Source organism: Helicoverpa armigera, chromosome 1 (assembly GCF_030705265.1).
Source record: "Helicoverpa armigera isolate CAAS_96S chromosome 1, ASM3070526v1, whole genome shotgun sequence".
Lineage (NCBI taxonomy): Eukaryota > Metazoa > Arthropoda > Insecta > Lepidoptera > Noctuidae > Helicoverpa > Helicoverpa armigera.
This window is the reverse complement of record NC_087120.1, coordinates 15,037,259-15,065,186: the sequence shown is the minus strand read 5'-3', so window position 1 is coordinate 15,065,186 and position 27,928 is coordinate 15,037,259. Positions and strand designations below refer to the sequence as shown.

General features: G+C 38.4%; 3 protein-coding genes and 1 long non-coding RNA gene across 4 annotated transcripts; 1 reads left to right on the top strand and 3 right to left on the bottom strand.

Moving 5' to 3' along the window:
• Positions 1–681: 681 nt before the first annotated feature.
• Positions 682–4,908, bottom strand: LOC110373865 (uncharacterized). Its single transcript, XM_021331290.3, has 6 exons — positions 4,434–4,908; positions 3,843–4,016; positions 3,440–3,649; positions 3,005–3,205; positions 1,953–2,200; positions 682–1,464 (listed from the first exon to the last, which is right to left on the bottom strand). The coding sequence occupies exons 1-5, from the start codon at positions 4,510–4,512 to the stop codon at positions 1,965–1,967; spliced, it is 900 nt and encodes a 299-aa protein (XP_021186965.1). The 5' UTR covers positions 4,513–4,908; the 3' UTR covers positions 682–1,464; positions 1,953–1,964.
• A 2,002-nt stretch (positions 4,909–6,910) lies between these two features.
• Positions 6,911–13,969, bottom strand: LOC110373883 (dephospho-CoA kinase domain-containing protein). Its single transcript, XM_021331321.3, has 4 exons — positions 13,645–13,969; positions 11,277–11,568; positions 10,578–10,781; positions 6,911–9,580 (listed from the first exon to the last, which is right to left on the bottom strand). The coding sequence occupies exons 1-4, from the start codon at positions 13,754–13,756 to the stop codon at positions 9,493–9,495; spliced, it is 696 nt and encodes a 231-aa protein (XP_021186996.3). The 5' UTR covers positions 13,757–13,969; the 3' UTR covers positions 6,911–9,492.
• Positions 13,970–16,176: 2,207 nt separating this feature from the next.
• On the top strand, positions 16,177–26,927 carry LOC110373893 (enolase). The gene is made up of 4 exons (XM_021331333.3): positions 16,177–16,487; positions 18,730–18,958; positions 19,941–20,030; positions 25,596–26,927. The coding sequence occupies exons 1-4, from the start codon at positions 16,306–16,308 to the stop codon at positions 26,880–26,882; spliced, it is 1,788 nt and encodes a 595-aa protein (XP_021187008.1). The 5' UTR covers positions 16,177–16,305; the 3' UTR covers positions 26,883–26,927.
• On the bottom strand, positions 23,397–24,321 carry LOC135117288 (uncharacterized). The gene is made up of 2 exons (XR_010276769.1): positions 23,687–24,321; positions 23,397–23,534 (listed from the first exon to the last, which is right to left on the bottom strand). It is a non-coding gene; the product is annotated as an uncharacterized LOC135117288 (long non-coding RNA).
• Positions 26,928–27,928: the final 1,001 nt, after the last annotated feature.

Genomic DNA, 27,928 nt, shown 5'->3' with positions numbered 1-27,928 from the left:
GTTTGCTATTTGTCTATAATTTTACTGTAAAGAATAAAGCTAGTTATATTTAGAATCGATTCATTATTCGATATTTACTTTTCAATATCGTTTGGTAGCAATAAGTGGCACACACGTGTTTGGTACCTATCTAAATACTCTGCGGAAATTATATTATGACGACTACAAGTACTACGACAAACTAAACTCAAAAACGACAAAGGAAACTAAGACACAGTGCCAGTAGCTTGCGCATTTAACTCAACTCAACTCAACTTAAAAACGTGCGGGTCCACTGACCACCACATGGCTGGTTTTTATTATTTCTTCCTCCCTTTGCACAAAGTCGGAATCTAACGCGGATGAAGTCGCTGGCAGAAGCTAGTCCAAAATATGAGCGTACTTGCTAAGTACGTATTTCTTGCGAAGAGTTTGTATGGCGCAGAGGCTTAAGGTCATTCGCTCAGGGTACCGTCTTAAAGACCAGTCGCTTGTCAAGCTTGAGGCCGTTGCAGAATTTGAATCCAGTACTCTTCCTTAGCTCCGCTTCAGTGGAAGAACCTACTCCTGCCTCTACCTACATCTCTTCACAGCTCAGCCCCTCCCCTCCGCCTCAATGGATGGAAATCGGAAGGTGATTTATTATTTTTCGTCAGGCGAAAATGTTAATAAAGGAAAACTTAAAAAAGAAATGCATTTTAAATGGATGTATAAACTTTTATTAAGCCTTAACAACAACTTATAACAAAACAATCTAAGAGTGCACCTATTGACGTGATTCTACCAAAATTGTTTGCATGCACATGTTGGTCGCAAAACAGAAAATGTCTACGCATTAATTTACAAATAATGTCAGGATAAACAGGTACCTATGCATGCAGTAAGAAAGTAAACATCAGTTCGGGTCAGTTCAGACGCAACAAACACGAGTTTGTAACGAGTTAATAAACTTAAATTATATCTAATAGTATACCCTATCCATTCATTGGATACCTAATAAGTCACACCTTTGATTGGCCAACCCTTGAAGGAGTTTCTTACTCACAAGCGAAATAACATAATAGGTAGGAGGTACCTATACTAACAAAAATAAAAAAATGGAAATCTCATCGAAAAACAATAAGAACCGCGAGTTTATTTTCCAAGGAAATTTGTAACTCTCGTAGCGTTCTAAACAAGAGATAAGTTGTATTACTTTACATACATATTTTCGTAAATTAATAAACTTATGTACTTAAATATATATACAAATGTATAACCCACCACCAATATAATAAACCAATTAAGGTGGGTTTCACCATTTAACTATGACGATAATATAATGGTTATCAGACATATACACAAAATACATGTAATATGGCACAAAGTCTGATGATTCCTGATAGATCTCAAAGGTACAGCTCGTCATGGTTTGCTTATTATTGTTATAGTCAAATTGTGAAACCTAAAATCAGCATCACCTTATCTTGAACGTACCCTTAGTACCTGAAAATAAATAAAACTATTTTTTATTTACTGAAGTAGTCATCCCAACCAACCAATATTATAATTGCAAAGTAATTTCATCTGTAACGGTTTTACGACAAAACTATTAAACTGGTTAAAATGAAATCTGGTAGACAGATAGTGTAGAGCCGGGTGAAGAAAGTAGTTCTCTTGGGCCGCGGGTTGAACTACAGGAATAGCTAGTTTTATAATACTAAGGACAAACAAAAAAAAAACCGACGACAAACTTCTTTTCATAACCAGATCTCATCATCTTCTTCACTACAAATTCATTTTAGAAGTATATAAAATCGTTTAACTTTACAAAGAAAAAACTTCCATATTACCTACGACTGAGTTTATTGAAAAACATATCATATTGAGAAAAGTCATGCTTGCAATTACTGATTAGTGATCTTCCCTCGTATAGAGAGCAAATAGGCAAATCTTAATGAACTAGCGATTAAAATAAGTTTTTAGGTACTTACCAAATAATCATTTTAATGGCATACTCTCTTGGATGCTGGTCCTATTTGATCCGGGGATTTGTTTTTCTTGTTGGGAGCCATCGCCACCCAGTATATATCGTTTGCAATAGCACCGATGTAGGCAGGGCAGGCTCGAACGAGTTGGGCCAGCCTGACCCAGGGGGAATCCATCGGGTGATTCATGAACCTGATGGCAGCTGCCACCACGCCCGCGCAGAAATGTAAATTATACAAACGTCTAGGATATGCTGCAAAAGAAAACATATCATACATGCGCGTGATGATTTTAATCTACTATACTCAGGCACGGTGGAGTGATGACTTGCGCAAGACGGCTTGCAGGAGCTGGATGCGAGAAGCCTAAAATGGATCTCAGTGGCGTGCACTTGGAGAGGCCTATGATGATGATGATACTCTACACTAATATAATAAAAAGGAATCTTTTGTGTTTGTTTGTACGACACAGATTTGAAAAATTCTTTACTTAAACGCAACTTAAGAGGATCTTCATGTTTCCACGGTACACGGGTGAAACCGTGTGAAACGGCTTGTACCTAACACGTAAAAATATATAAAACTGTAACACGTTTTTAAAATAGGTAACCCTGCTATCCTACAAATATTACTGGTATTATAAATGCGTGTTGTGAGGAAGGTGATGAGTATGAACGTGGACGGATATAGTGGAAGAGGAAGACCAAAGAAACGATGGATGGATTGTGTGAAAGTAGATATGGTAAGAAAGAATGTTACTTGTGAGATGACGGCAGATAGAAGAGTATGGAAGAAGAAAACATGCTGCGCCGACCCCAAATAAAATTGGGATAAGGGCAGGAGGATGATGATGATGATTATAAATGCGTGTTTGTGAGAATGTGTCGATGTATGTTTGTTGTTATTTCATGTAAAAACGGCTGGACCAATTTTTTTGAAACTTGTATGTAGATAGGTGATACCCTGGATTAACATATAGGCTACTTTTTATCAACACATCGCGCGGGCCAAGCCGCGGGCGGAAGCTAGTAGGTAATACAAAAACAAAGTTGACTCACGCATACTAGACGAGGATGTAGAAGAACTCGGCGTATTTCTCAAAGACCAGAGTCTTGTACGATAATCTATGTCATGGCGATAGTATTCAGCCAAGTCATTCATCAAGCTCGTTGCCAGTGCTACATTGGCACGTTCGATTCCTAGACGCTTCAACAGGTACTCGCTGGTATCCAGAGTCGACCACAAAGGAAGGCGGAAATCTGGAAACAGTACAATGAACTGTCAAACTAAAAATTGTCTTATAAGTTAGCGTGGTTAGCGGTTAATGCACCAGCCTGGCTAGCCACTAGACAAGCAAGTACAAATGACACTACTCTTAAGTTATGTGTATCTTGGACACCAATGACTGATTAAGGTTGAAGGAAAACATCTCGTGGAAAATCTGGAAAAGAAGTCAAAAATAACCTATCCAAATCAAACGGTAAATCACATACCTAAAGTTTTAAATACATGGAACTCAAACTCCACAATGTCTTTCTTGGAGTAGCCTCTTACGCCCTTTCTCAATAGATTGTTATGGACGATGTTGGCGGCCAATGAAGGGTTGTTGCTCATCATCTTGCCAGCAAGAATCACGCAGCCCAGCATTATTTGGTTTAACCGTGAATTGACCAAAGCCTTGTATGTGATCCACTCCTCGACACCTGTCAATTAACAAAAGACCTGATCTGATTCTGATAATTTCACTTAAGCGACATACGTATTGATATCGCAATGAGACAAAAAATGTGAATTAAATAAATTGTCCGCAAGACAAGTTTCTTTTGAAAATCGAATGTGAAAACTCATAGTAAACTCATAGTATCGTTGGTTTTTAAACGATGAAAGATAACTTACTACGTGATTGCTGTAAAAACTTTCGCATATGTATGGCCAGGTAGCGCTCCATCAGATAGCAGGCCTGACCGGGAACACCTTTACCGAGAACGTCGAGAATTGCGCACATTTCCCATACTGTTTGCCGCGTTTTTGGCTGCAGAAATACGATCACCCAATTAAGTTCTTCTGTGGCTGCAAAAAAATATTACGGCGTGAGCGAGCGAGGAACTTATAAAATGTAAAACTTAATCCATACTAATATCATTAACATTGTTTGCAACGTATAAACACAAAAACTACGTTCTAAGTTCTTACTAAGTTATAAATGGAAAAGTAAGGCCAGTTACGCTATTTTGAGAAAGTTGGTTCGAAGATTGTCATTTATTAGGTAAACCTATATTATATACGCACATGCAATAGTTATTTCATGAATGTCACATTCTTGAAAAGTATAAATAACCGGAAGCCGACCCCAACGTAGTTGGGAAAAAAGGCTCGGAAGATAATGATGAAAAGTATAAATACGATACCAGACCTGGTGTCATTCAAAGAAGTCAAACATTTTAAACACACTTAAATATGAATTATATTAAAATCGGTATGAATTACCTTCCTTTTCATATTCCTTTATCAAATCTGCAAGCCAATCCTCATCTAAGCAGGCATTAACAACTTCGTTGTCAGACATTTCTTAAGAAATCCTAAAAATATGTCTACACGTTGTAACAATAGCACTCGATGTATCCTCGTAAGTCGGCACATTAATTTTAAATTACAAGCGGGTAGAAGAATATTGGTTGCCGCCATTATCCATCAACGAATAACCACGAACTAAATTGTGAACTTGTTTTGATGTTGCGGGTACACCATAGAAACACAATTAGGGCTTCGGAATTAAAAAATCCAATACTTCTTTCCCTACTTTTTACTTTATCACTTAAATTAACTGAGATTGAAAACCTTATCCAAATAAAATTAATAACTTAACAACTTATAGATAGGCATTCCATGAAAACGCTTTTATGATAAAATATTTTGCAATTACACATTATTTCAAAATTGACACAATGTACTCAATGAAGAGTTCTTATTTCAAACTGATTGTCAATGGAGAGTTATCTATTCATTTTTTAAATTGAGGAGTTCCATGTCATAATTTCATGCCAGTAATAGTTTTTCTATTAAATGAGTTTTGCAACAAATATACAGCGCCATCTAGTGTAATACCATGAGCGACTGTCATAAACTTGAACAGCGGTTCCCAAATAATCAAATAATCCCTAATAGTTTTCCGCGGAACCATGAGGTTCCATGACCGATCCTCAGGGGTTCCGCGAAAATTCAGGATTTCCATATAATGGTTCCACTTTTTAACCGACTTCCCAAAAAGGAGGAGGTTCTCAATTCGGCCGGTATGTTTTTTTTTCTATGTATGTACATCGATTATGCCGAGGTTTATAGGCCTGTTTACGTGATTCTTTTTTTTGTTCGACGCGGAATAGCTGTCAGTTGGTCACATAGTCACCAGGTCAGGATCTGATGATGGAAACCCTGAGAAATTGAGGGCAACCTTCGAAAGTTGTAGGCATACATAGGATAATAACTTGACACTCAGGTGTATGCCTGAAAGCACTATACAACAGTGAGGGTTTGGAACTGACCTGATGATAGCGACCAGAGAAGTTCGAGGGAACTCGACAATTGAATATGTAAACTACCTCGTGTTTGGGCTTAAATTAGTTGTATTGACGAGACCTTTGCAACAGTGAAGAAGTGGATTTGGAGCTGACCTGATGATAAAGACCAGAGAAGGTTGAGGGAACACGACAGCTGAATATGTCAAATACCCTTTATTTGGGCTTACATCATTTGTACTGATGAGAACTTTCCAGTTATGCCGATAGTGACAACTACTCGTATCACTGAAAAGCTGTAAATAAAAAACTTTTTTACAAAAAAAATAATGAAAACGTGTGTTTTCATCAATTAGACACGACGTGGCACTACACAGCATTCAAGTATGTCCAGTGGCTATTTTTAATTATTATCGTAAATCAAGTCAGTTATGAATAAATTCTGGTTCTTCCTACCTAATAGACAGACGTGTGTTGCTGGGGAGTTTGTTGAGCCACTTCTTCCCAGCAAAACACATAGGAAGAACTTTGTTTCAAGTGTCCACTAGATGGCGCTGTTCAAAGTTCTCGTTTCCTGAATCGCGGTATGGTTTCGTTCACTCAGCAGTACTATATACTCCGAACGACGAGTGACTCAGTACTTAAGTGCTTGTAACACTTGGAATTGTGATCAAATTTTTGAAAGGCCTCATGCCCGGCGAGGCCTTATAAAACCAATAAATTCTGGGAAAATTCGTTGCGTAGTTCAACGGGACACGGGGAATAGAGATACAGGGACAGAAAAAGCGACTTTGTTTTGTTCATGTAGTGATATATTTTACTATAGCAATAGCTTTTTCCTGACTGTGTTAAGGTCGGTTGCTAGTGGAGCGACTGAATATCCGACCTCCTCAACCCAATCAACCGGGCAACTCGACAACTTATCCACAGACCGACCGTAGGATACGAACGACCGAGCCGTGCGCCTGTCGCGTAGCCACGACCTCCAGGTACATAAAATATTGGTAAATTACCTTTTTTCATAAATCAAGTCAATGAAGTCGTGGTGGCCTAGTGGGTAAAGGACCAACCTCTCAAGTATGAGGACGCGGGTTCGATCCCAGGCCAGGCAAGTACCAATGCAACTTTTCTAAGTTTGTATGTACTTTCTAAGTAAATCTTAGACACCATTAACTGAGTTTCGGATGGCACGTTAAACTGTAGGTCCGGGCTGTCATTGAACATCCTTGGCAGTCGTTACGGATAGTCAGAAGCCAGTAAGTCTGACACCAGTCTAACCAAGTGGTATCGGGTCGTCCGGGTAACCGGGTTGAGAAGGTCAGATAGGCAGTCGCTTCTTATAAAGAACTGGTACTCAGCTGAATCCGGTTAGACTGGAAGCCGACCCCAACATTATTGGGAAAAGGCTCTGAGGATGATGATGACCTTTTTTCATAAATCAAACCAAATTAGTATTTTAAAATAATGTGCGTGTTTAATCACAATTTAACAATATGTACTTATATTTCTATTATTTACTAAACAACACATTTCACTTAAGCTGGCTAAGTTTTATTGCTGAACACAAGTTTCGAAATAGGCTGACTCTGACACGTACCCATTAGAACTTGGCGAACTACTATAGACTATTTCTCTTTGATTTATTGCTCATATAAAACATTAATAAGTTGGTGAATTCTATTAACAAAATATATCATTTGACATTAGTTAGCTAACACTGTTAAATTCTACAATATATTTAACTGAGCACAATAGGTACATTACAATCCACATTGCTTACCATAACCTGAATTAAATAAATACTATTTAAACGTGTATTTCGAAATACGGCCAGTGCTCATGACATCATTCATCGATGCTATATAATCGAATAGTGTTTGTGTTTGACTCACATTTGACACAAAATAGGCTAAACTTTTCGCAGCAGTATAATATGACCAATATGAGTCTCATATTATGAGATAGACGCCAGCAGGTCAATCCAACATGAACCCTCCACTATTGTGATAAGGTTGAAAATCTATTGAAGAAAGACAGAATGACATAGATTGATGTCTGTCTGTACACCAATAAGATACACTTCGACTGAGTTGACTGAGTCATATTTCGGAATGACACACCAAATATTAACATCTAAAATTAACCAATTTGTATGTTCCCTTCCCACCATCCCCTATTATTATTACCGTTTGATGAAAAGCTTACGTTATAGGTACAAAATGTAAAATAATATAAATTACATAACATTTTAATATTGCTTTGGCTATTTATTTAAAATCTACATTGTGATGAATACCGGATAGCACGCAGCATTCATGTTTCAATTTTGTAAATAGTTCACATCATTACAACGAACTATGAAATTGTCGGAACTAATTCATACTAATTTACTATTAGAAAGATGATTACAAAAAAGAAAAAATATGTTTTATTTGTTTCTTCTTTTTAACACTCTACTTTCAAAAACTACGGGTCTGATTTTTTTTATTATGTATATTAGCTACTTCTTATCCGGGTGCGTAAAATTGTTCCGACGGAAACATTCATTCAATAAGGCTGGGAAAGCCTTGCTATTAAGTGCATCCATTCCGGCCTCTAGCATTAAATAAAGTCAAGCTAAATTACTGACTTATACTTAAGAATCTACACACACTAATAGAACTATCACACTGATAATATTAATATTGTTTATTTGATCACAAGATATTCACATATATATTGCTTATGCCGTAAAACTAGGACTCCAACTAAGTTAATATTTAAAATACACAAGTACAGTCAGTGGTAAGACAACATATACATACATACACACACAAAACACGCATTCATACACAGCAGCAGTTGCTTTAATAATTCTATTGTTTATGCCATAAAATAGGATCAGAAGTAGCAGGATTCTATGTATTAATGTATACTTATAATCATCGGCACGGATATTGAGCCCTGACCTTCACCTGCGCAGAAGCGATTTATTGCTTTATTGCCTTATGTGTACAGTGCGCAAAGCGATCCCCACTCTTCCGCCGAGAGCTCAAAATCCGTGCCGGTAACTAAGTATACTTGAACATTGAAAAAAAAAGAAATATCTTTTTAAGTTATAAAAACAACAAGCAAAGGTACGTTTTGAATGCAAACTGCCGGCCGCACATGCGGCGACTGCATGAAGTCGGCCGCAGCTGCAACACTGGTCCCCAGCGGGGCCCTGCAGGGCCTAGGCCCGCCGGGGCTGCGGGATTGTTCGAAATTTACCGCAGCCCGGGTACATGAAAGGCCAACGAAAGAACATGATAGGTTTTAGTCAGTAAGTCTGACACTCCCTCACGCTGCTAACCCACAGCGGGAGGAGCCATTTTATGATTTCCCATAAATAAAAGCTGCACTACTGGTTTGTCAGTATTTACATGAAACGTCCCTTAACCAATACAAATAAGGTAGCTTGCTAACTAACATGACTGTGTTGATAATTAGTAACTTCACTCACACAAGTGTTTGTACATAAAATCACTACGTAATTTATCTAAAACCCGTAGTTTATCTAATGTTACTTAGGCCGAAGTTCGCCGACAATATAAACGTCCATTTTGTTTGAACAACTGTTCACTCTGAACATTGAAAGTCAAATTCATAGTAGGCTGTTGTTTTAAGAAAACCGACGTTTATACTGTCGATGAACTTGGGCCTGAGCGAAGGTTCGCATCTGACGGAAAATGCGTCGAGCGTATCGTAAATGTATGATTGACGCACTGACGCATCATCGGTAAGGGTGCTTGCATAAAGAAACAGGTCAATCTGTCCTTAAACCTGATATTACAACCTGTTTCTTTATAAGAGAGTGAATAGATTATATTACAATATTAAGTATACCTGTGCCGATTTGTCTGTACCGGAAACCTGTTTCTTCATGTACGTCTGTTTAACGCGACGCTTGTTCCGTCAAATACGAACCTTCCCTGACTGTACCTGACTACACCACTAAATTACGATTACAGGGCAAGCTTCCTTGGTTTCAAATAAACGTTAAATACAACTATGTTTCATTTGTTATACATTAAATTACTGATTATATGTCCGATGCCAAAAACTAAAGAAAGGAACGCAATACCAATTATTGCTCGGAAATACCTGAAACAAATAAATGCAAGTTTTAGGCCAACATTTTACCAAAGCTGAGAAGTCATTAAACAACCAATAGAAAAATCTATTTTCACTGACATGAAAAAGCCAGTTTGTCTTAAATCTGTTTACATTGAAGATGAACGTAAAATTACACTAGTTTACTGCATTTTTGTTGCAAAGTTGAAATATATTATTTCTTGTAGAATATTTGATACATAATCAAAGTCCAGAACATAAAGTTACCCGACGTGCTAGTGCAACTTTATGTTCTGGACTTCGATTAAGTGTCAAATATTCTACAAGGAATTATATATTTCAACTTTGCAACAAAAAAATATAATAAGTAATTTGTAAACCAGTGTTATTATTGAACTTAGGGATATCTACTATTGAGTGAGTATGTGAGTGAGATGAGATGTTTGAATATTGAAATTCAAAATTGAAAATAAAGAAGGTGATATGTCTAAGATAGAATTATACCGAACTTCCGAGGGGAACAGCTAGTATTTTATAAGTAATATTATAAATGAGAGATCGCTTTATCGTTAAACCTACTGAACCGATTTAAATTTCATTCTTTAAATGAGCCTGAGGAAGGACATGGGCTACTTTTTATCCACGTGCGGGCAGTAGTTCCCAAGAGACCGCGGGTGGAACCGCCTGAAACAGCTATACTCCAACCATTGGTTTAGTTACGTAAAAAAAGATAAACAATTTTGACAGGACTTTTTATGCAAAACTCACCTTAAAACAAAATGCGACGTCAATGATGATTATCACTTAATCAACTGAATCCTTGTTTTAAAAAGTAGTTTTTTTTAATACGTAAAGTCTCATCAAGATTGTATACCTTTTTAACTACCTACAGCAATGTAGTATAGCAGTGCCGGATTTATATTTTTAATGAGTGTAGACTACCTACTTTATTTTCGCCGTGTACGGCCTATACGGCCTTCATAAATCCAGGACTATAGTATAGTAATGTACACTTGTAACAACTTACCAAGTAAACTTGGATCGTCTGAGGACTCTGATGATGCCTTCCGTCTGCTGCCTGGTACTGCTCAAGCTCCCCGAGTTGTCCACAACGAAATGGGACTTCGCCACTTTGTCCTCAAGTGGCATTTGACAAGTGATGCGCTTCTTAGCAACTGTCTCCGAGAAATCGTTGCGTTTACACAATCTCTCTAGTTGCTGATGATCTTCACTGAAATGGTAAGACAGATTTTTTTAGATTTAGATAAATAAGCTATACGGGTGCGTCCACATCTCTCGAATGTGCAGCCCAGTGCAGCTAAGATTTTTTTTTCTTAGCCTGTACTGTCCCACTGATGGGCAAAGGCCTCTCCATTTTGCCTCCACACCTCTCGATTTTTTGAGTCCTCCCACCAGTCAGCTAAGAATTAACCCTAAAAATTAAAACCATTATGGGTGTTTTGGTTTGCTGACGGAAATTAGACATAGGTAGTTCTTGCAAAACACCGAATACAAGGAGCTCATGTGGAGTACCCATACCTCTGTTGCAGATACTCAAGAAATGGTTTCTGCATAGCGATTCCCGCAATGTCCCGTGACGACAAGAAATTGGAGAGTACTATGTACCTGTACTAGAAACTCTCGGCCTTTTGCTTAAGAAACCTTTCACACAATTGACGTCATCCGACGAACAAAATAAAAAAACATTATAAAGATTAACTCTCACCAAACAACTGTGATAATTTTATGCATGAAGGTCAACATTTTTCCGGTCTCGAACAACAATGGCACTTCCATGACTATGTAGCTGTGACCAGAGAAGAAGTATGATACCGCCATCTTCATCATCGCCGTTTGTATCCTCGGATGTGTGATCGCGTTTAGTTTCCGCCTCTTCTCAATATCGTCGAAAACGATTTCGCCTAGCCGCGCCCTGTTGACTTTACCATCAGGTAATAGTACTTCATCTCCGAAGTAATCTCTTAGCTCCTTCCACGCTTTCGTTCCAGGTTCTAAAACTGAAACAAATAGTGCTCTTGTTATCATAAAGTAGCAATAAATGAGGAGTCAAAAGCTTATCTTTTTATTTAAAATAGGCCTATGAAAGCTCTTTCGAAACGTCAAACTGATTGCACGGTTTCAAAGAGTTGGTCTCATGGAGAAGAACCGTCAAGACACTCCATGGAGACTTATTAAAAAAAAAAATACAATTATAACCGAATGCATTATGTCGTGGCAAAAATATGAAAATTACATGCCTGTGTGGAATTTTAATTGAAATGTCAAACATATAATAGCATAAGTACATTAAACAGAATCAAGGCTGGAAAAGTGAATGCCTTGACCGTATGAGCCTTTAGAATGTGGACTCACGCGACGCGAACTCGAATAACAGGCACTGTTTATGGCTTAGTCAGATAGGCAGTCGCTCCTTGTAAAACACTGGTACTCAGCTGAATCCAGTTAGACTGGAAGCCGACCCCAACATAATTGGGTAAAGGCTTCGGAGATTTATTTATTTATTTTGTTTTAAAGAAAGCTTACAGACTAATTACACCAATTATTTAACAAAGTATATAAAATTATTTAACAAAGATGGTGATCTATATGAAATATGACATAAAATATAACATGTATATTTTGTTTAGCCCTCATCTCTTACGGTGAACATGGATGCTTACTACACAAAAGGTTGAAAAAAATGTGTTTTAGTTAGTGTAAGGTACAGTGGTTGTACCTAAAAGCATGAGTCTCGGCTGTCATTTCATCTTTGGCATTTATTGTCTGTAAGTAAGAATCTAAAAAGTTTGACAAGCAGTCTTACTGAGGGGTACATGATTCAATTGAAATGGAATTGGAGACCACCACCCAATAAAAAATTTTGTTTCTTTGGTTGAGACCATGACTTAAAATCCACCAAACAGATTTGAAAAATTATAACACTGTTGGGAAGCTAACATATCCTGGGGTAGGCTATATTTTGTCTAGGTGTGGGAAGACGTTTCTCCAGAGTTCTGGTGAAAACGTGAGCAACTACAAGTGAATTTTAATTATTCTCAGAATTCTTCAGAAGAATGGTGATTATTTTTTTTAAAGAATACTATGCGGTTTTTAATAATACATAGAATTGAATAATCCCTTTACAAATACCTCACTTCAAGTATTCCAGTATTGTGCTACAGAAATATCTGTCATTGATGTTAACTTGTTTAAATATTTTGATTTTATCAATATACTGAGGGCTCATACAAGAATAGTGCACATAAAGGAAAGATTGAATTTTGCACTGAACAGATAACCTGTCCTGGATATTTGTAAGTCTGATTTCAAGATAAAGAGCAACTTAAGAATTTTTGCAGCTGTTGTAAGTAAACTGCAATATTGTTTGAATGCTAGCAACCTTGGTGAGTAAGCGTCAACATTGATTCTTGCTGCCGACTACTGGTTTGTATGTATTTATGTGAAACCTTGTTGGATAGAAGCGCAAACACATACAGCCAGATATTAATGCCTTGTTTATGACAGCAACTGCACAAGCAGTGAGAATTCAAAATGTATTCTTACAGCTAGTTGCACCATGTAACTATAAAATTGCTGATTTGACCAATGGTCTGTATTTTCATGGCTGGTTATGGTTTCGTTATAGTTACAGTTTAATCATGCAACTCACCCTGCTATGATGCTACTTCTAATATTTGCTGTATTAAAAAAGACTAATAATCTCATCCAACAAGAATAACAGCTGCCGGGTTAAATCAAGGAGTTAGACATTGACAGTGTATTGCAGGTTTAGGAATTATCATGATGTATGCCAGTTTTTAAATGATTATAAATAAAATAAACATACACACTTCCTACACTCAGCTTCTGAGAATATCAAACTAAAAGAGGTCTGAATACCAAATCAGTTTTTATCTGATGATGTGATGGTGTAATATCCATTTTAAGTTAATAATTAAATCCATAGCCATGCGTGATATGTATAAAAAATCGCTTTGCTATACAGCTTGGCAACGCTCTTAGCACATTCGCAAACCAAGTAATGCCTTAAAATCTTTAAAAATATAATGGAAGTAAATAAGAACAACTGATACCTTTTCTAGCTACTTCATCTGCATCAATGACTGCTATGCCATTTCCTCGAAATATTGAAAGTACTGTACTTTTTCCAGTCGCCAATCCACCGGTTAAGCCCACTATGAACATAATGATTCAAATTATTTAGTACTAAAGTTCCAACCAATTAAAGCGTTATTGTCGCTGCCTCGTCAATATTATGGGTATCACGTGTTTGATAGCTCAATGATTTGATGCTAAAACACTGCAGTTGTATGCCATGCTTTCAGAACATTAACAGATATTAATTTACTCATTAATCGAAAATGCTATCGCAAGTATTCGCAAGTTTGTGAGGCTGCGTTTTGGCAACTTTGAACTTTGACAGTTTGGTAGAAATTAATAAAACGTCAATGTCATTCCAGTGCGGCACGACCAAAATCTTATTAAACTCCCAAAATCATGAAATATCATGTTTTTTTTTTATGAAAACTGTGATAATAAAAATTCAACCCAAAAAAGATAAAAAATCTCTCCATCTCATCGCAAAAATCAATGGAAACGTACCAAATCCAAACAGACTGGGAGAGTTACCTGGTTGGACGGCAGTCGTAGACAAAATTAAAACCAGTCTTTGGCCAAGAAGTCACTTGGTCTCTGTAGCGAATTTATTATTGGAGTTACTGACTGTTCCCGCCATATGAGAACCACTCATGCTTTTGAATGGCTTTACCGATGGTAACGTGATTTTTGTCATGGAACTTCTTATCTCGCCGGCCGCCGACCATGATTTACGCAAGTACAAGATTGGTTTCACTGATACAATCTACCTCAACATCTTTTTGACTTCGATTGTTCGAAAATCTATGTGTATGTGTAGGATCGGATTTAGGGTGCGTCTACACGGTGCATGTAGGTAGCTGGAGAGCACGCTGGTAGATATTTTGCTTCGGTACATGCGCGAGTCGCTGGACATGCGCATTTTTAAAATGCATGTACCTAACCTGTGCCTGTGCCTCATTATGCGCAAGCTACTTGCACCGATTATGACATAAAGTACCTAAGCATAGAATATAGGTAACGTGCCAAGTCATTAGATAGTCTCAGATTTGAATTGTGATTGAATCATATTGAAATAGGGTATCTGTGGAGATCAAAGGGGGAGGCCTATGTTCAGCAGTGGACGTCCTATGGCTGAGATGATGATGATGATGATGAAGATGATGAAATAGGGTGCTTTTTACTTATGTGTGTCTGCAATGTCTGTCCTAGCTCTTAAACAGCGGCGGCCCTAGCCATTGCGAGGCTACGTGCGGCAGGTCTATGCGAGGCCCTTTGTCCTACGTGAAAAGTCTGTTGTGAGCTAGGAGTTATTTTCTTGTTAATAAAAGGACTAACAAGCGGCGCTACCTTCTAGGTTCGGCTAAAAAAGGATGAAAAAACATATAAGAAGTGGAAAATAATGCACCCGCGAGCGTAACGAGCGCAAAAATTTTGGAGCTTTGGGACATAAAAGTACTCAAATCATGTTGGAATGAACGGTACTGACAAGCGAACAGCCGCAAGCGTAGCGAGCGCGAAAATTTTTGAGTTTTGGGACATAAAAGTACTCTAATCATGTTAGAATGAACTGTACTGACAAGTGAACAGCCGCGAGCGTAGCGAGCGCGAATTTTTTTAAATTGTTTGTTTAAGGACTCTCAAATTAAACTCGGAATTAAGCACAAATAAAAAGAATCCGTGACTGGATCGAGAGCCAGTTGTTTTTGTTACGTTGGTGTTCCAATTTTTTTGTTAAATTGAGAACTCAAAAAGTAAACGCAGAATGAATAAGAAATAAATAAAGAAAAAAATTTTTTTTTCTTGGACCAGATATATATGTATTTTTTAATTCTATTTTTTTTATATTAGTGTGGGTTGTAGCGCGAGGCCCTGTGCGAAGGCACAGTTCGCACACCCCTAGGGCCGCCACTGCTCTTAAACAGATAAACTGTTATTCTTAAACATAATATGTTACAGTTACTCTTAAACTAAGTACCTACTGTTATTCTTAAAAATAATATTTTGTCAAGATCAGCCTTTTTAAAATTATAAGCCATTTGTCAACAGTGGCAAGAATATCTGAGAGACATAAAATTAGAAATGTTGACCACTCCTTCTCTGAAGCATCAATAAAAAAGAATACATCTTTTACACTCACAAGTACACATAAACATTTTCTTTATTTCAGTTAGTTAGTTAAAAAAAATGTTTAATAGTCATTAAATATAAGTTACGCAGAGATTGTTCAAATAGTTTGTCCCACCTTCTTTTGTTATAGCAGACTATTAATGATCAGATTACTCTTGCCTCAACGATTTGTAAAGGATAACATTGTATACCATTGCTGAGTACAAACCAGTTAGAATAGACCCACGCTCCCCTTCGCTATTGTACGCGGTTTTTAAAAAAGAGGGTTTCATTTGCGCTTTGTGGAAGGCCAGATTAGTTCGGTCGTTCAGCACGTGGGCGGAGAGTTTCTATTAGGGCGGAGTCTCTGGGCGCGAGGCCATCCCTCTGACCCTCAGTTCGTCACAAATTCGTCAACTGTCATAGGGAACACATCTCCTGGTCTCCTATTTCTCATATAGTGGAAGTTTACTTCTAGTTATGTGTTGTGGTCACAATTTGAAGTGCTTGATTAAGTAGTTTCTTAAACCATGGAAGGGTCTAATGGTGTTAGATGTTCGTCTTTGGAGAATAGTAGTGTTGTGCCCTTGCCCGTGGGAGGATCCCCGACCTCGGCCAACAGTTCTGACATGTATATGTACGACGATTCTTCAATGTCTGACGGGAGTCTGTACGCGAGTGACCAGGAAAATCTGTCAACGCCGAGAAGGAGGTAAGGACCTTATTTTTTAGGTCATTTCTGAACTTCTTCTTCCTGTCCCGTTTCTGATCATGCTCTGCTAAAATTTTTCTATTTTCCCTTTATATTGTTGTGTATCACTAATGGTTTCGTTCAGTGCAAAACGATAAAAATATTATGAGCTACAGCGACTTTAGCGAATGTTCATTATTTTTTATGTCCAAAGTTACCTATGTGGTCTATTGTACGTACACTCAGCGGCACGGAATTTGGCCCAAACAAACACAAGTAGATATCAGCCCAGATAGCTGTTGTAAATTCTAATTTCATATGACATATTGTCTGTCCTTTCGTATTTGTTAATTAAAATACAGAAAAATGTGTGTCTGTTTAACTTTTATAACACTAGAAGCAGATTCCGTTGTTGGAACACAAAGCAGAAAGTTAAGTTTAAATTCAGATAGAAATTGCCGAAGTACTAAGCACGTTCCAAAAAAAAATTAATGATTATGATCGTTTTTTGTTTCTCTTTTTTCACAATTTGATCTGAAAATTACCCTTACTGCAGCTCAAGTTGCTCAAGTAGTGTTGCTAAAACGTCAAGGGCGTACGCAGTGGAAGATGGTTGAAACTTTAAGTGCACCGCGTATAAGTGAAAGATATGTATAGAAAATGCTTGACCAGACTGGCCTTTACACAAGAAGACCAGAAAGTGGGGTGTAAGGTGTTCGTCGGCGCACGACGACCGATTTATCGTACGTGCAATAATGAAAAATCGGATTCTCACTGCGTTAGAGATACGCCAGCCTTTGCAAACAGCAAGAGAAGTCAACGTCCGTAAGTGCACAATAAGAAGAAGGATAGAGGAACGGGATGTGCGTGCTCAAAGACCAACTCGAGGCCCGGAACTCCTCCCGCACCATCGCGTAGCCAGACTTAGGTTTGCAAGAGAACATGCAAATTGGACGCATGACTAATGGAGTAAAATTTTATGGACCGATGAATGCAGAGTCGTCCTAAGAGCTCCAGACGGCCGTGAACGTGGACGGGGAAAGCGCGGACAATGGTTTCTTTCCACCACTACCAAGCAAACAGTCGGTTTTCAAGGTGGGTCCATCTTGGTTTGTCGAGGCAGAAGTTCAGAAGCCCGTACTGAATTATTGGTTGTCGAAAGTCGTCTGACAACAGTGCGGTATAATGAAGAGATCCTTCTAAATCATGTTTTACTCTGTCAGGGATTCATAGGAAGTGAAGAATTTCGTATAATGCAGGACCATGCTCGACCTCACACAGCTCTTTGAGTAACCGATTACTTGTTCGAGGTCGGTATTCAAAAATTGGACTGGCCTGCAAGAAACCCAGCCATAAATCCTGTAGAACATGTCTGGAACATGCTTAAAAGACAGGTCCGAGCAAGTCGTAACCCACTACGGACTTTCAGTGAACTGAAAACCGCGCTGGTACCTGCCTGGGAGGAGATCTCCCAGGTGGAGATAAAAAACACGATCCAGAGCACGCCAGATCGTATGCAAGCATTCATCAGATCAAGAGGAAGAAACATCCATTATTAAAATTCGATAACTTTCTGTTTTGTAAAAAAATTTGAATTTAAAAGTTTATGGTGATTATTGCGGTAAAGGACTCTGTTTTCTAACTCAATTAAACTTAGTGAAAATCCTCATAATTCTGTTGTTTGTTAGTCATTTTCTATTGGAAAATGAGTAAATTAAACAATTTTAAAATAAAAATCCTGAGTTTTCATTTAAATAATGGTTATAAGGCCAAAATGTGCTTGGGCCAGATTCCGTGCCGCTGAGTGTATTTTTTCAGGGTTTTTGTTGTTAGTTATTTGGAAAAATTCTGACGGATGGTTTATAAAAATCGGTGGGGTCTTTTAATTATGCATAAATACTTACTTTGTTGCTTTACTGTTGATTATAGATTTATTTCCACCTACGTATTAAAAAAGATAGATATCTAGATAAGATATAATAATACCTATCTAGATATAATAAGGTACCTACTTTCACCAGCTAATAAATGTTTATTGTGCAATTTGGGGCAGTTCACAGTGTGGTTGAAACTTTTTTTGAAAAGGCAGGCGACATTCATCAAAATCTTGTAGAAAAGGACACATTCTTCGACCATTATTATTCGTAGCTTTCTTACTCAGTCTAGGTTGCAAGCCCTAAACTCTTAGATGGCGCTCAAATCCAGACTGATCTGCCCTGTCATATCAAAAGTCCCTTGTTACTTCAGTTCCATATCCTTGCAGGTCAGACTTCAGACGTCTGCACAGACGACGGTCATCGCTGCGGTGTCCCCAACAGCAGATCCAGCAGCGGCAAGCCGCAAACTTGCGCGAGCGCAGACGAATGCAATCCATTAACGACGCGTTCGAAGGCTTGAGAGCTCACATCCCCACCCTGCCGTATGAAAAGAGGCTGTCTAAAGTTGACACTCTGAAGCTAGCTATTGGCTATATCAGTTTTCTTGGTGAACTGGTGAGTAATATCGTAGCCTTATACGTTTGGTATCACTAAGGCCGGCAATACACGGACCGCTCGGAACAGTCAGGGTGGATAGCTTCAAGCTTTCGACCGCCCGAATCAGTTGCAACTGCTCGAGCGGTTCGTGTATGTGAGTCCATAGAACTCTGCAGTTCACTGTGCAGTCGCAGCTTGAAGCTGTCGCCCCTGACTGCTTCAAGCGGTCCGTGTATTGCCGGCCTTAGAGTAGCGCTAACTGCTAACTGTAAGTTCTCCTTCACGATACAAATGGCAAAACGATTTAGCCATTTTACCATAAATACGTAACAATACTTACCCAGGTTACCTATGCGATTTTCATTGGTATTACAAGTAGATAGAGATCGGATTTTGGTGATTTCAAACTGCAAGTATACGTTTCCTAAATTGAGCAGCGGAGGCGGCGTGATCTGTGATCACGTATTGCATTCGTTTAGATAAGTAGACAATAAGAATTCAACGATCAGATAAAATACCTATTTAATAAGATATTAATTAGTTAAGATAAGCACGTAGCTTTTCATAAGTATAAATAGTGTTGTATATTAAATAAAGGGATTACTTCTTACTAGGTATTAGTTACCTCAACTATTCCTAGACGCGTAGTTCTGTATTTTATTTGATACGTGTACCTACCTACCCCTCATAACCACCTGAGGACCCTGCGTGACGGAAGGTTGGGTAGCCCAACATCACATAGGAATAGGTTCAGGTTTTTATGCGTTCATAGACAAGTTGGGTACCTAGTGGGTTCGGTGATGATATTCAAACTAGCATGTGCCATAGGTTTCACCCACTTCTTGAGGTACTGTATCCCTCACCCCATATACTTATGTTATTCTAATGCCTAAGCTATATCACTGTCAAGTTTCATCAAAATCCTTTCAATAGTTTTTGCGATAAAGAAGATCATACAAACATAATTTCACGTTTACAAGTTCAGTTTCGCTTTGGTCAGGTTCGAGTGGACCGCTGCACGTCGGAGACCATGCTATCAGGAGTTGCCAACACACACAACAAGGAAGAACAGAAGAAAGTCATTATTAGAGGTAAGCACATAATTATTTACTTATATTTTACCTCCGCACTTAAATGATAACATTTAAACCCTGTCATTTGGACATCTTAGGAATTCTTTACGGGTAGTCAGTCGACAACCAGTCTTAGAAGCCAGTTAGTCTGAAATCCAGTCTTAGCTGGGGGCACGAGTTGCCCGGGTAACTGTGTTGAGGAGGTCAGATAGGCAGTTGCTCCATGTGGCACGCTGGTACTCAGCTGCATCCGGTTAGATTGAAAGCAGTCCCCAAGATAGTTGGGAAGTTTAGGCAGATGGATTTAAATAATACGAATAGTAAAGTAAGTGAGCGGTTATACAGGCAGTACCTACTTATGAGGATTTTTAAACCTTATTTGGATTTGAAAATTAAAATGGTTTCATAATTTTTTGTTTAAAATAATGTTCCTTGAAAACCGCCCCGACTGTAATCAAGCTAGCTCATGATGCCTTCAGAACTGCTCTTAAACCATTTTAAAACTGAATCTGCCAAAAACAATCTTTAAGACAAGTTTAAAAGAAGTTAAGTCAAACTTATAGATTTTTATTTAACTTAAAGCGTCAACCTCGTAGTTACAACGACCATTGCATGTCATGTTCAAGCATTAGCCTCCGACACTTAGAATTTATTGAACATCATTAACAACATGGCCATCATCACCCGAGCCGCGAACCTTTTCCCAACTATGGTGAGGTCAGCTTTAAACATCAGTAACATGTGCTCAATAATTACGTGTCTCGATACGTGTAAATGGAGAACTGCTGAAAAGATTTTGTGCAAACTTCACATAAACCATCTTCTCATCATCAGCCTATCGCAGTCCACTGCTGGACATAGGCCTCTCCAAGTGCATGCCACTGAGATCGATTTTCGGCTTCATCTAAATAGTCAAAACAAAGCCTAAACATTTGATTTGGATAGACGAGCCCGTTCTATAGTTATAAATGCAGCCTGAAAATAAAGGTAGTTTTTTTTTGTTTTTGATAAAATTACAACGAAAAGTGGCAATAATGTTTATATATTTCGATTTTACGAATAAAATACTGAATACAGATGTGCAATGCTTAATGGAGCATGCAGGCCACGAAGCCCCCGGGTATCGTCGTGCCAGGGCGCGACCCCTGCAATGTTTGTGCACCTTTTAATGGTCGATACACCATTAATGCGGTTTCATTACGTGCACTCAATTAATGGCAAGCATTGCAGTTTGTATTTGACGAAAATATGTCTCTGAAAGTTGGAAGAAAATCAGGTTCCATTTAGGATTTTCTGTGTTTTTTTCATTAAGTACTATTTATTCGTTTTCCCGTTTGATAAATGCCCGTACCGGGATAAAATAGGTATAGCCTTATGTCTCTCGGGAAGAACGTAGCTTTCCAACGGTAAAAGACTTTTCAAATCGGTTCAGTAGTTTCGGAGCCTTCAGGATCTTTATTAAGTATATTAGTATATTGAAGTACATCAATATTCAAATAGGTATATATATGCTGTCAACAGTTATTTTAGGCTTGATTAAGTTTCCTTTCAGAAAGTTTTGACACAGTACCTAAACTAGAGTCATCAGTTCGAAATCGAACTTGAAACGTACCTATGCAAATAAAGTAACTATAGTTTTGATTTGAAAAAGAACGTACTTAGTAGATTTTTTTAATACTTAATTATCTGTCTGCATATAGCTATTGCTATGTACCTCATCATCATTGTAAAACACGACACTTAAAATCGCAGCGAATTTCCCTACAAAGCAAAACACCCCAACATTAACGAACTTACAGCCGTTCACATTAATTTATTTATGGAACGAAGGTGGACATTGTTTCCCCTTGCACCACAGTATCCAACAATTAGATACGTCACACATCGCGTGTGATAAACGAATATAATTGTTTTTTTCTCGATTGGTCCACAGAATCGATTCTCACGGCTCGTGATCGCGTGATGATGGGATTCCGTGGGATCCTATGAAACGTGTCATTTTAATTTGTAGCGATAAGGTCTCCCACAATGTGTTCGTCACAGCAGGCTTTTGTTATTGATAATCGAGTGTATTGCTTCCGAAAATTTTAATGTTTTGTTTAATCATGATGTATACTTAATCGATAATTATACGGAGGCGTTTGCTCAATAGGCACATCATAATATTATCTGTTGAGTTATGTCTCTTCTGGTTGATGGTTATGGGGTTAATGCCCGTTTTCACCAACGAATACCTAAATTTAGGGAGCATTTACGGAACACTTAATAAGAATTTCATTTTCACCAAAGCCTAGGTGTCAATTTTAACCTAAAAATTTCACTTAAACTTGGGAGCCCGATTGATGCCTGCTTAAACAACTCTTATCATTATCATTACAGAATACAAACATATTTTGAACCGTTTCTGGCGATGGATAGTGAAATGTACCTTTATATGTTATGTAACACCAAAAATACCATGTTTAAAAAGCAAAAAAAAAATGAAACGTAAACTTTTAGAAAGTTTAGAAGCTGTGGAGGTTGTGGATATGTAAAATAATAATCATTAGAAGACCACGTACCTATCTTACGTGAAAGAGCAGATGTCTGAGAAAAAAGTACGATGATCATGACTTTTTTATAAGATTATAGGTTATCACTTGCTATGAATGCACTTGCTAGGTCGTGATGTCGCTGAATTATTCAAAAATAGGAAGTCCTGCATGTCCATAAATATACAGACCATAACAGATGCAAATCTGGTAATCACTGATGTAGTTTCGCGGTGGCCGGGACAACTATAGGCCTATTCAGACTTAAGCGGTATTCGCTACCGTCTACGGCAGAGAAAACCCTGTGGGTATGCGGTAATATGACTGTTCAGACCTAAGCGGTATTCGCTACCACCTGCGACAGAGAAAACCCAGTGGGTATGCGTTAATATTACTGTTGATGTTCGGGATGCATGCCGCTGCTGCCGCGCGGTATGTACTTCTACCCACAGCGGCAGTGGATATCGCTCAGGTCGCTCTAGCCGCGGTATAGTTATCGGCACGGATATTGAGCCCTGACCTTCACCTGCGCAGAAGCCATTTATTGGTTTATTGCCTTGTGTACAGTGCGCAAAGCGATCCCCACTCTTCCGCCGAGAGCTCAATATCCGTGCCGGTAACTATACTTGATACTAAATACCTGAGCGAAACCGGCGCGGTATCTACCTCTACCCACAGCGGCAGCGAATATCGCTCAGGTTTGAATAGGCCATACCAAAACTGCAGTAGATACCAATGATTCGAAAATGGTGAATATGGAGGAACCTATCTCCTAGGTGATAGGGGATACCCTCTGGAGGTAAGAAGTAGGCTAACATTGAACATAATAAATTATGTAAATTAAAACAAAGATAGTAAACAAATATTTTAATATTAGTCCTCATATGATGTACCAAACATTATCATCATCCTCCTGCACCAATTCAATTTGAGGTGGGCTGGGCGCAGCATGTTTTTACACGTCTTTCCAATTTCTCGCACCACCTGAAACTAAATAAATATATAATTTTAACCCCATTCTTAAATCCATCAACTCATGGAGAACAAAAATACAATGAAACCGACAGTAAAACAAGGAACACAGTTGTACGGCAATATCTTAATACACTATATTATTATACACAGATATTATTCACATTTACCTGTAAAGGGTTCCTGTCGCATTAAAACTATTTGTGACTGGATCCAAGCTTTGTTTTTGGCTTCGTTCGTGGTCCCATCCGTTTTTTGTTTAATATTGTGTCTCTATGAGACGTCAGCAATTTCACTAGCTTGTCTTTTTCTTCTGCAAGAAAGGTTTATCCTCGTTTTCTCTTCTCTGCCAAAATAAACTTATCTATTCAACAATAATAAACCCAAAATTAACCTCACTCTATGTACACATACACATCAGTCAATTTGACAAACGCGCGAATGACATAGGTAAAAATTCACCTATAGAAAACCTCTTTACTGTTTTATTGCATAAAACATAGCGTAATGTAGTTTAAGTTAAATTAAAATAACATCAAAAGAAAAAAAAACTCACAGGCTTAAGTAATATATACTCGATAGACATTTATTTCTTAAGAAGTACAGAAAAATCATTTTATCGATAAAATATCGACTTTGCATTATCGTTTGTAGAACTAGTAATCTGTCACTTACTTAAGGGATCCATGTACAAGTGTGGTGAAAATGAATTTAGGTAGGTGTCAAATTGGGAGGGATCCTTACTAAAAGTAGCATTTAGATAGGGAAACGGTAAGAGGTTGTTGGTGAAAACGGGCATAAGTGAAAAGGCGTTTCGGATAACCGGATTTCGGATTTCGCACAAACCCACACACTTCACTCGGATCAAAGCGAAGTATTGAACTGTCCGTATCGTGCATACTTCGCGCTCTCATACGTTTTTGCTTCCCTTGCACTCTGCCATACTTACCCCGTTCCTAGAATATTCTCTCTTCATCATCATCATATCAGTCAATTGCCGTGCAGTACTGAACATAGACCTCCAAGGAACAAATCGAAATTCTCTAATTATTTCCTCTACTATACCTACTTCTAGTTCCTCTATTAACAACGGTCTACGAAAAAGTATTTTACATAAAATATTCACAAAAATGCACCCCTAATAGAACAAACAAAAAGCATTGTAAGCAAAAGTACACTTGTGCCGAAAATCGACGCTTCTAAAAGTGTAAACAGGGGTAAGCAACATATTTGCGAATCACACCGAAGCAAATTGAAAGATCGCCCTTAAATAAGGGTCGTAGTGTATTAGAACACAATTAAGTCGTCCACGCCACTTCAACGCGCCCCCTGCAAAGTATGTGTATAATGCTTTTAATTTTTCAAGAAAAATACCTCTTAATGCTTTTAGTTCTTATATTTTTTTTGGTTCGCTACTTAGAAGTTATTCATGAAAAAAGTTTTTAGGTAGGTATTGATATTTAGCTTAAATATAAATCACAATTTATTCACAAAACAGCTCCGTTCAAAATATAGAGATACTTAAATATACACATGTTAGGTTTAGCTTTTATAATAATAGAATTTTCATAAAACAAAAAAACATCAAATTGGTAACCAAAACATGAATGAGGGTTGATAAAAAACTTTATTTCGATGTGTTAAAGATAAATGACTACGGTGCAACTCAATAGGTCGGCATATAATCTCTTTTTCAATTAATAAAAAGCACCTTATCGAAGTGTAATGTAGGATTTACATACAGATTATTGCGCACGTGCGCCTTTTCACACCCGCGCCCGCGTCGCGCCTCGAGTACTTATTTTGGATTGTTTTTTCACGCGGGCAACCAAAGAGTGTGTATTAAAAAATGATGACAGTACATTGTTACTGGCATAGAAGCAACAAAAAAGAAACAAAATTCTGTTACTGATTCGGTTCTTTCAACTTATGACATTAGGTTTTACAGTTTTGGATTTTTATGGAAATAAGTCAGAAAATATTTTTTGATGTGAATTTATTTTGATTTACTCAGTATTCTTTTTATTAATTAAATTGTTGAAGTACATATTCACAACAATGCCAATCAAACTTTTGCTTGCTCGTCAAATATTTGATGCGACAGGCGTGCCCACCGTCGAAGTGGATATGGTGACCGAACTCGGGCTATTTCGAATTGCCGTTCCGTCAACCGACATCAAGAAAATTGCTGAAGCCGTACAGTTACGTGACAACAATGGAGCAGAATACCACGGCATGGGTGTACATGGGGCTGTCAAAAATATAAACACAATTATTGCGCCCGAACTTATCAAGCAAAACCTAGAGGTCACCATGCAAAAAGAGATCGATCAATTCATGATCGCTCTCGACGGAACCGACACCCGATCACGTCTCGGCGCCAACGCGATCATGGCGGTGTCGCTGGTGGTGGCCAAAGCTGGAGCCGCTAAGAAGGGCATGCCACTGTACAGACATATCTCGGACATGGCTGGAGTCACCACCATCATACTGCCAGTTCCTCATTTCACTATCCTGACAGGCGGTATCCTGTCCTCCAATGGATTGCCATTTCAAGAATACGTGATCATGCCGACCGGAGCGTCATCATTTGCGGAAGCGATGCGTATTGGAACAGAAATATACACGTACGTTAAACAACTCATACAAGCAAAATATAACGTGGATACGGCGTACGTGAGCGATAACGGTGGCTTCTCAATCCCGCTACAAAGTCACAGAGATGCGCTTCTTTTCCTTACCGATGCTATTAAACAATGCGGACACTTCGGAAAGGCTGAAATAGGCATCAACGCGTCGGCTTCTGATTTATATAAAGACGGTGCTTATGATTTAGAATTCAAAAACCCTAATTCCAATCCACAAGAATACATGTCATCCGACAAGCTCGCGGAAGTGTACCTGGACAATGTGAAGGAGTTCCCCGTGTGCTCACTCGAGGATGCCTTCGACTACGACGACTGGGCGGCGTGGTCGCTGCTGACCACTCGCACTAATGCACAGCTGTTCGGCAACGACTTGACGCAGACGAACCTCAGGCGAGTTGGCCTTGCCGTCGAGAAGAAAGCCGGTAACACGATTGGCTTGAGAATAAATCAAGCGGGAACTCTGAGTGAAATCATTGAATGCTTCAAGATTTTGAAATCGGCTAATTTTGGCGTGTGTGTCTGTGATAGATGGGGAGACACTTCTGATCTGTTCCTCGCTGACTTGGTGGTGGGACTGTCCGCAGGCCAGATCAAGTGTGGTGCGCCCGTGCGAGGCGAGCGCATCGATAAGTACAACCAGATCTTGAGGATAGAAGAGGAATTAGGAGCACTGTCTAAATACGCCGGCAAAAACTATCGCGGACAAGTGGCTAATTAGCATGTATTTATTGAATTGAAATACAATACAAAATTGTGATGTCAATCAGCATTTTCTTTTCAATATGCGTAAACAAAAGTTGTGTGACTTTAAATGAGTATGTTTCATGTGCATAATAATGAGACAAATGAGATATTAGGCGGGCAACGAATACACAAATTGCCGGAAACGCTCAATGTCTGTTATTATGTCACAAGTGATTTGGTGAACCCCTCTATTAACAGGTTGCACTAGAGGGGTTCAAGGTAGGTATGAAAAATAAATACGGCCATCACGCTCATCTTTGGATGTTTACACGGCACCTACCACAAATCTACCTAAAAGCCTCCAACTGTCTAGTTCGTTACCCATATGGAACTCACTAAATAATTTATCGTTACTCTGTAACTTTGCTCAAATTGTGCAATACAACAAAGATAGGTACCCATCTAAATGAATTGGAGATCACAGGATTCATAGTAAAATGCAATGCAAACTACATTTTCAGTTCTATAAAAAACAGTTCCCTTTGCGCCCATTATCAGCAAATGTTATATCAATGAATTTGTTATCATAAGCGCAGTACAATGAAAAAATATATCGAGACAGGTCAACCCTATCGGGGGTGCCGTGGGGTCTAAAGGGCCGTAACAGCGCGCACGTGTGCACCCCTCGAATGTCCCCCAGTCCATTTGCGAACAGTTAGTTAGCCCTCTTTATGTTTCACAAAAATAATTGTAGATAAATAAACCTCAAGTTGAAAGCGCTTAGCTGCCGAACCGATTGTTCGCGGATAATTAAAAGTTTAGCGATTAGCTCTTTCTTTTTTTCTTTCTTTCTTTTCGGGTGCTGGGCGGGGTGAAGTTAGACTGGGAAGTGCTGAAAATGTTAAGGAAAACTTTTCATTTTCTGATATGACACCAAAAAATATAGTTCGTAGGTAATTTTTTAATTTTTATGTAAGTTCAATATGTATGTATGAACATGTACGAGTTAATGGAGTGTATCGAGTGTATCATGAAGAAGTAAAAATTAAGGAGAATACTTCGACTATTAGCGAGATTTTT

Excerpts from the sequence above, each read along its gene's own strand:
- LOC110373865 (XM_021331290.3), bottom strand. The coding sequence starts at position 4,512 with ATGTCTGACAACGAAGTTGTTAATGCCTGCTTAGATGAGGATTGGCTT. Across the intron at positions 4,017-4,433 it reads AAAGGAATATGAAAAGGAAG|CCACAGAAGAACTTAATTGG; the intron begins GTAATTCATACC and ends ATTTTTTTGCAG. Across the intron at positions 2,201-3,004 it reads TACATCCTCGTCTAGTATGC|CATATCCTAGACGTTTGTAT; the intron begins GTGAGTCAACTT and ends TTTCTTTTGCAG.
- LOC110373883 (XM_021331321.3), bottom strand. The coding sequence starts at position 13,756 with ATGTTCATAGTGGGCTTAACCGGTGGATTGGCGACTGGAAAAAGTACA. Across the intron at positions 11,569-13,644 it reads AGATGAAGTAGCTAGAAAAG|TTTTAGAACCTGGAACGAAA; the intron begins GTATCAGTTGTT and ends TATTTGTTTCAG. Across the intron at positions 10,782-11,276 it reads AAAATTATCACAGTTGTTTG|TGAAGATCATCAGCAACTAG; the intron begins GTGAGAGTTAAT and ends TTACCATTTCAG.
- LOC110373893 (XM_021331333.3), top strand. The coding sequence starts at position 16,306 with ATGGAAGGGTCTAATGGTGTTAGATGTTCGTCTTTGGAGAATAGTAGT. Across the intron at positions 16,488-18,729 it reads CTGTCAACGCCGAGAAGGAG|GTCAGACTTCAGACGTCTGC; the intron begins GTAAGGACCTTA and ends ATATCCTTGCAG. Across the intron at positions 20,031-25,595 it reads AGAAGAAAGTCATTATTAGA|GCTCGTCAAATATTTGATGC; the intron begins GGTAAGCACATA and ends AAACTTTTGCTT.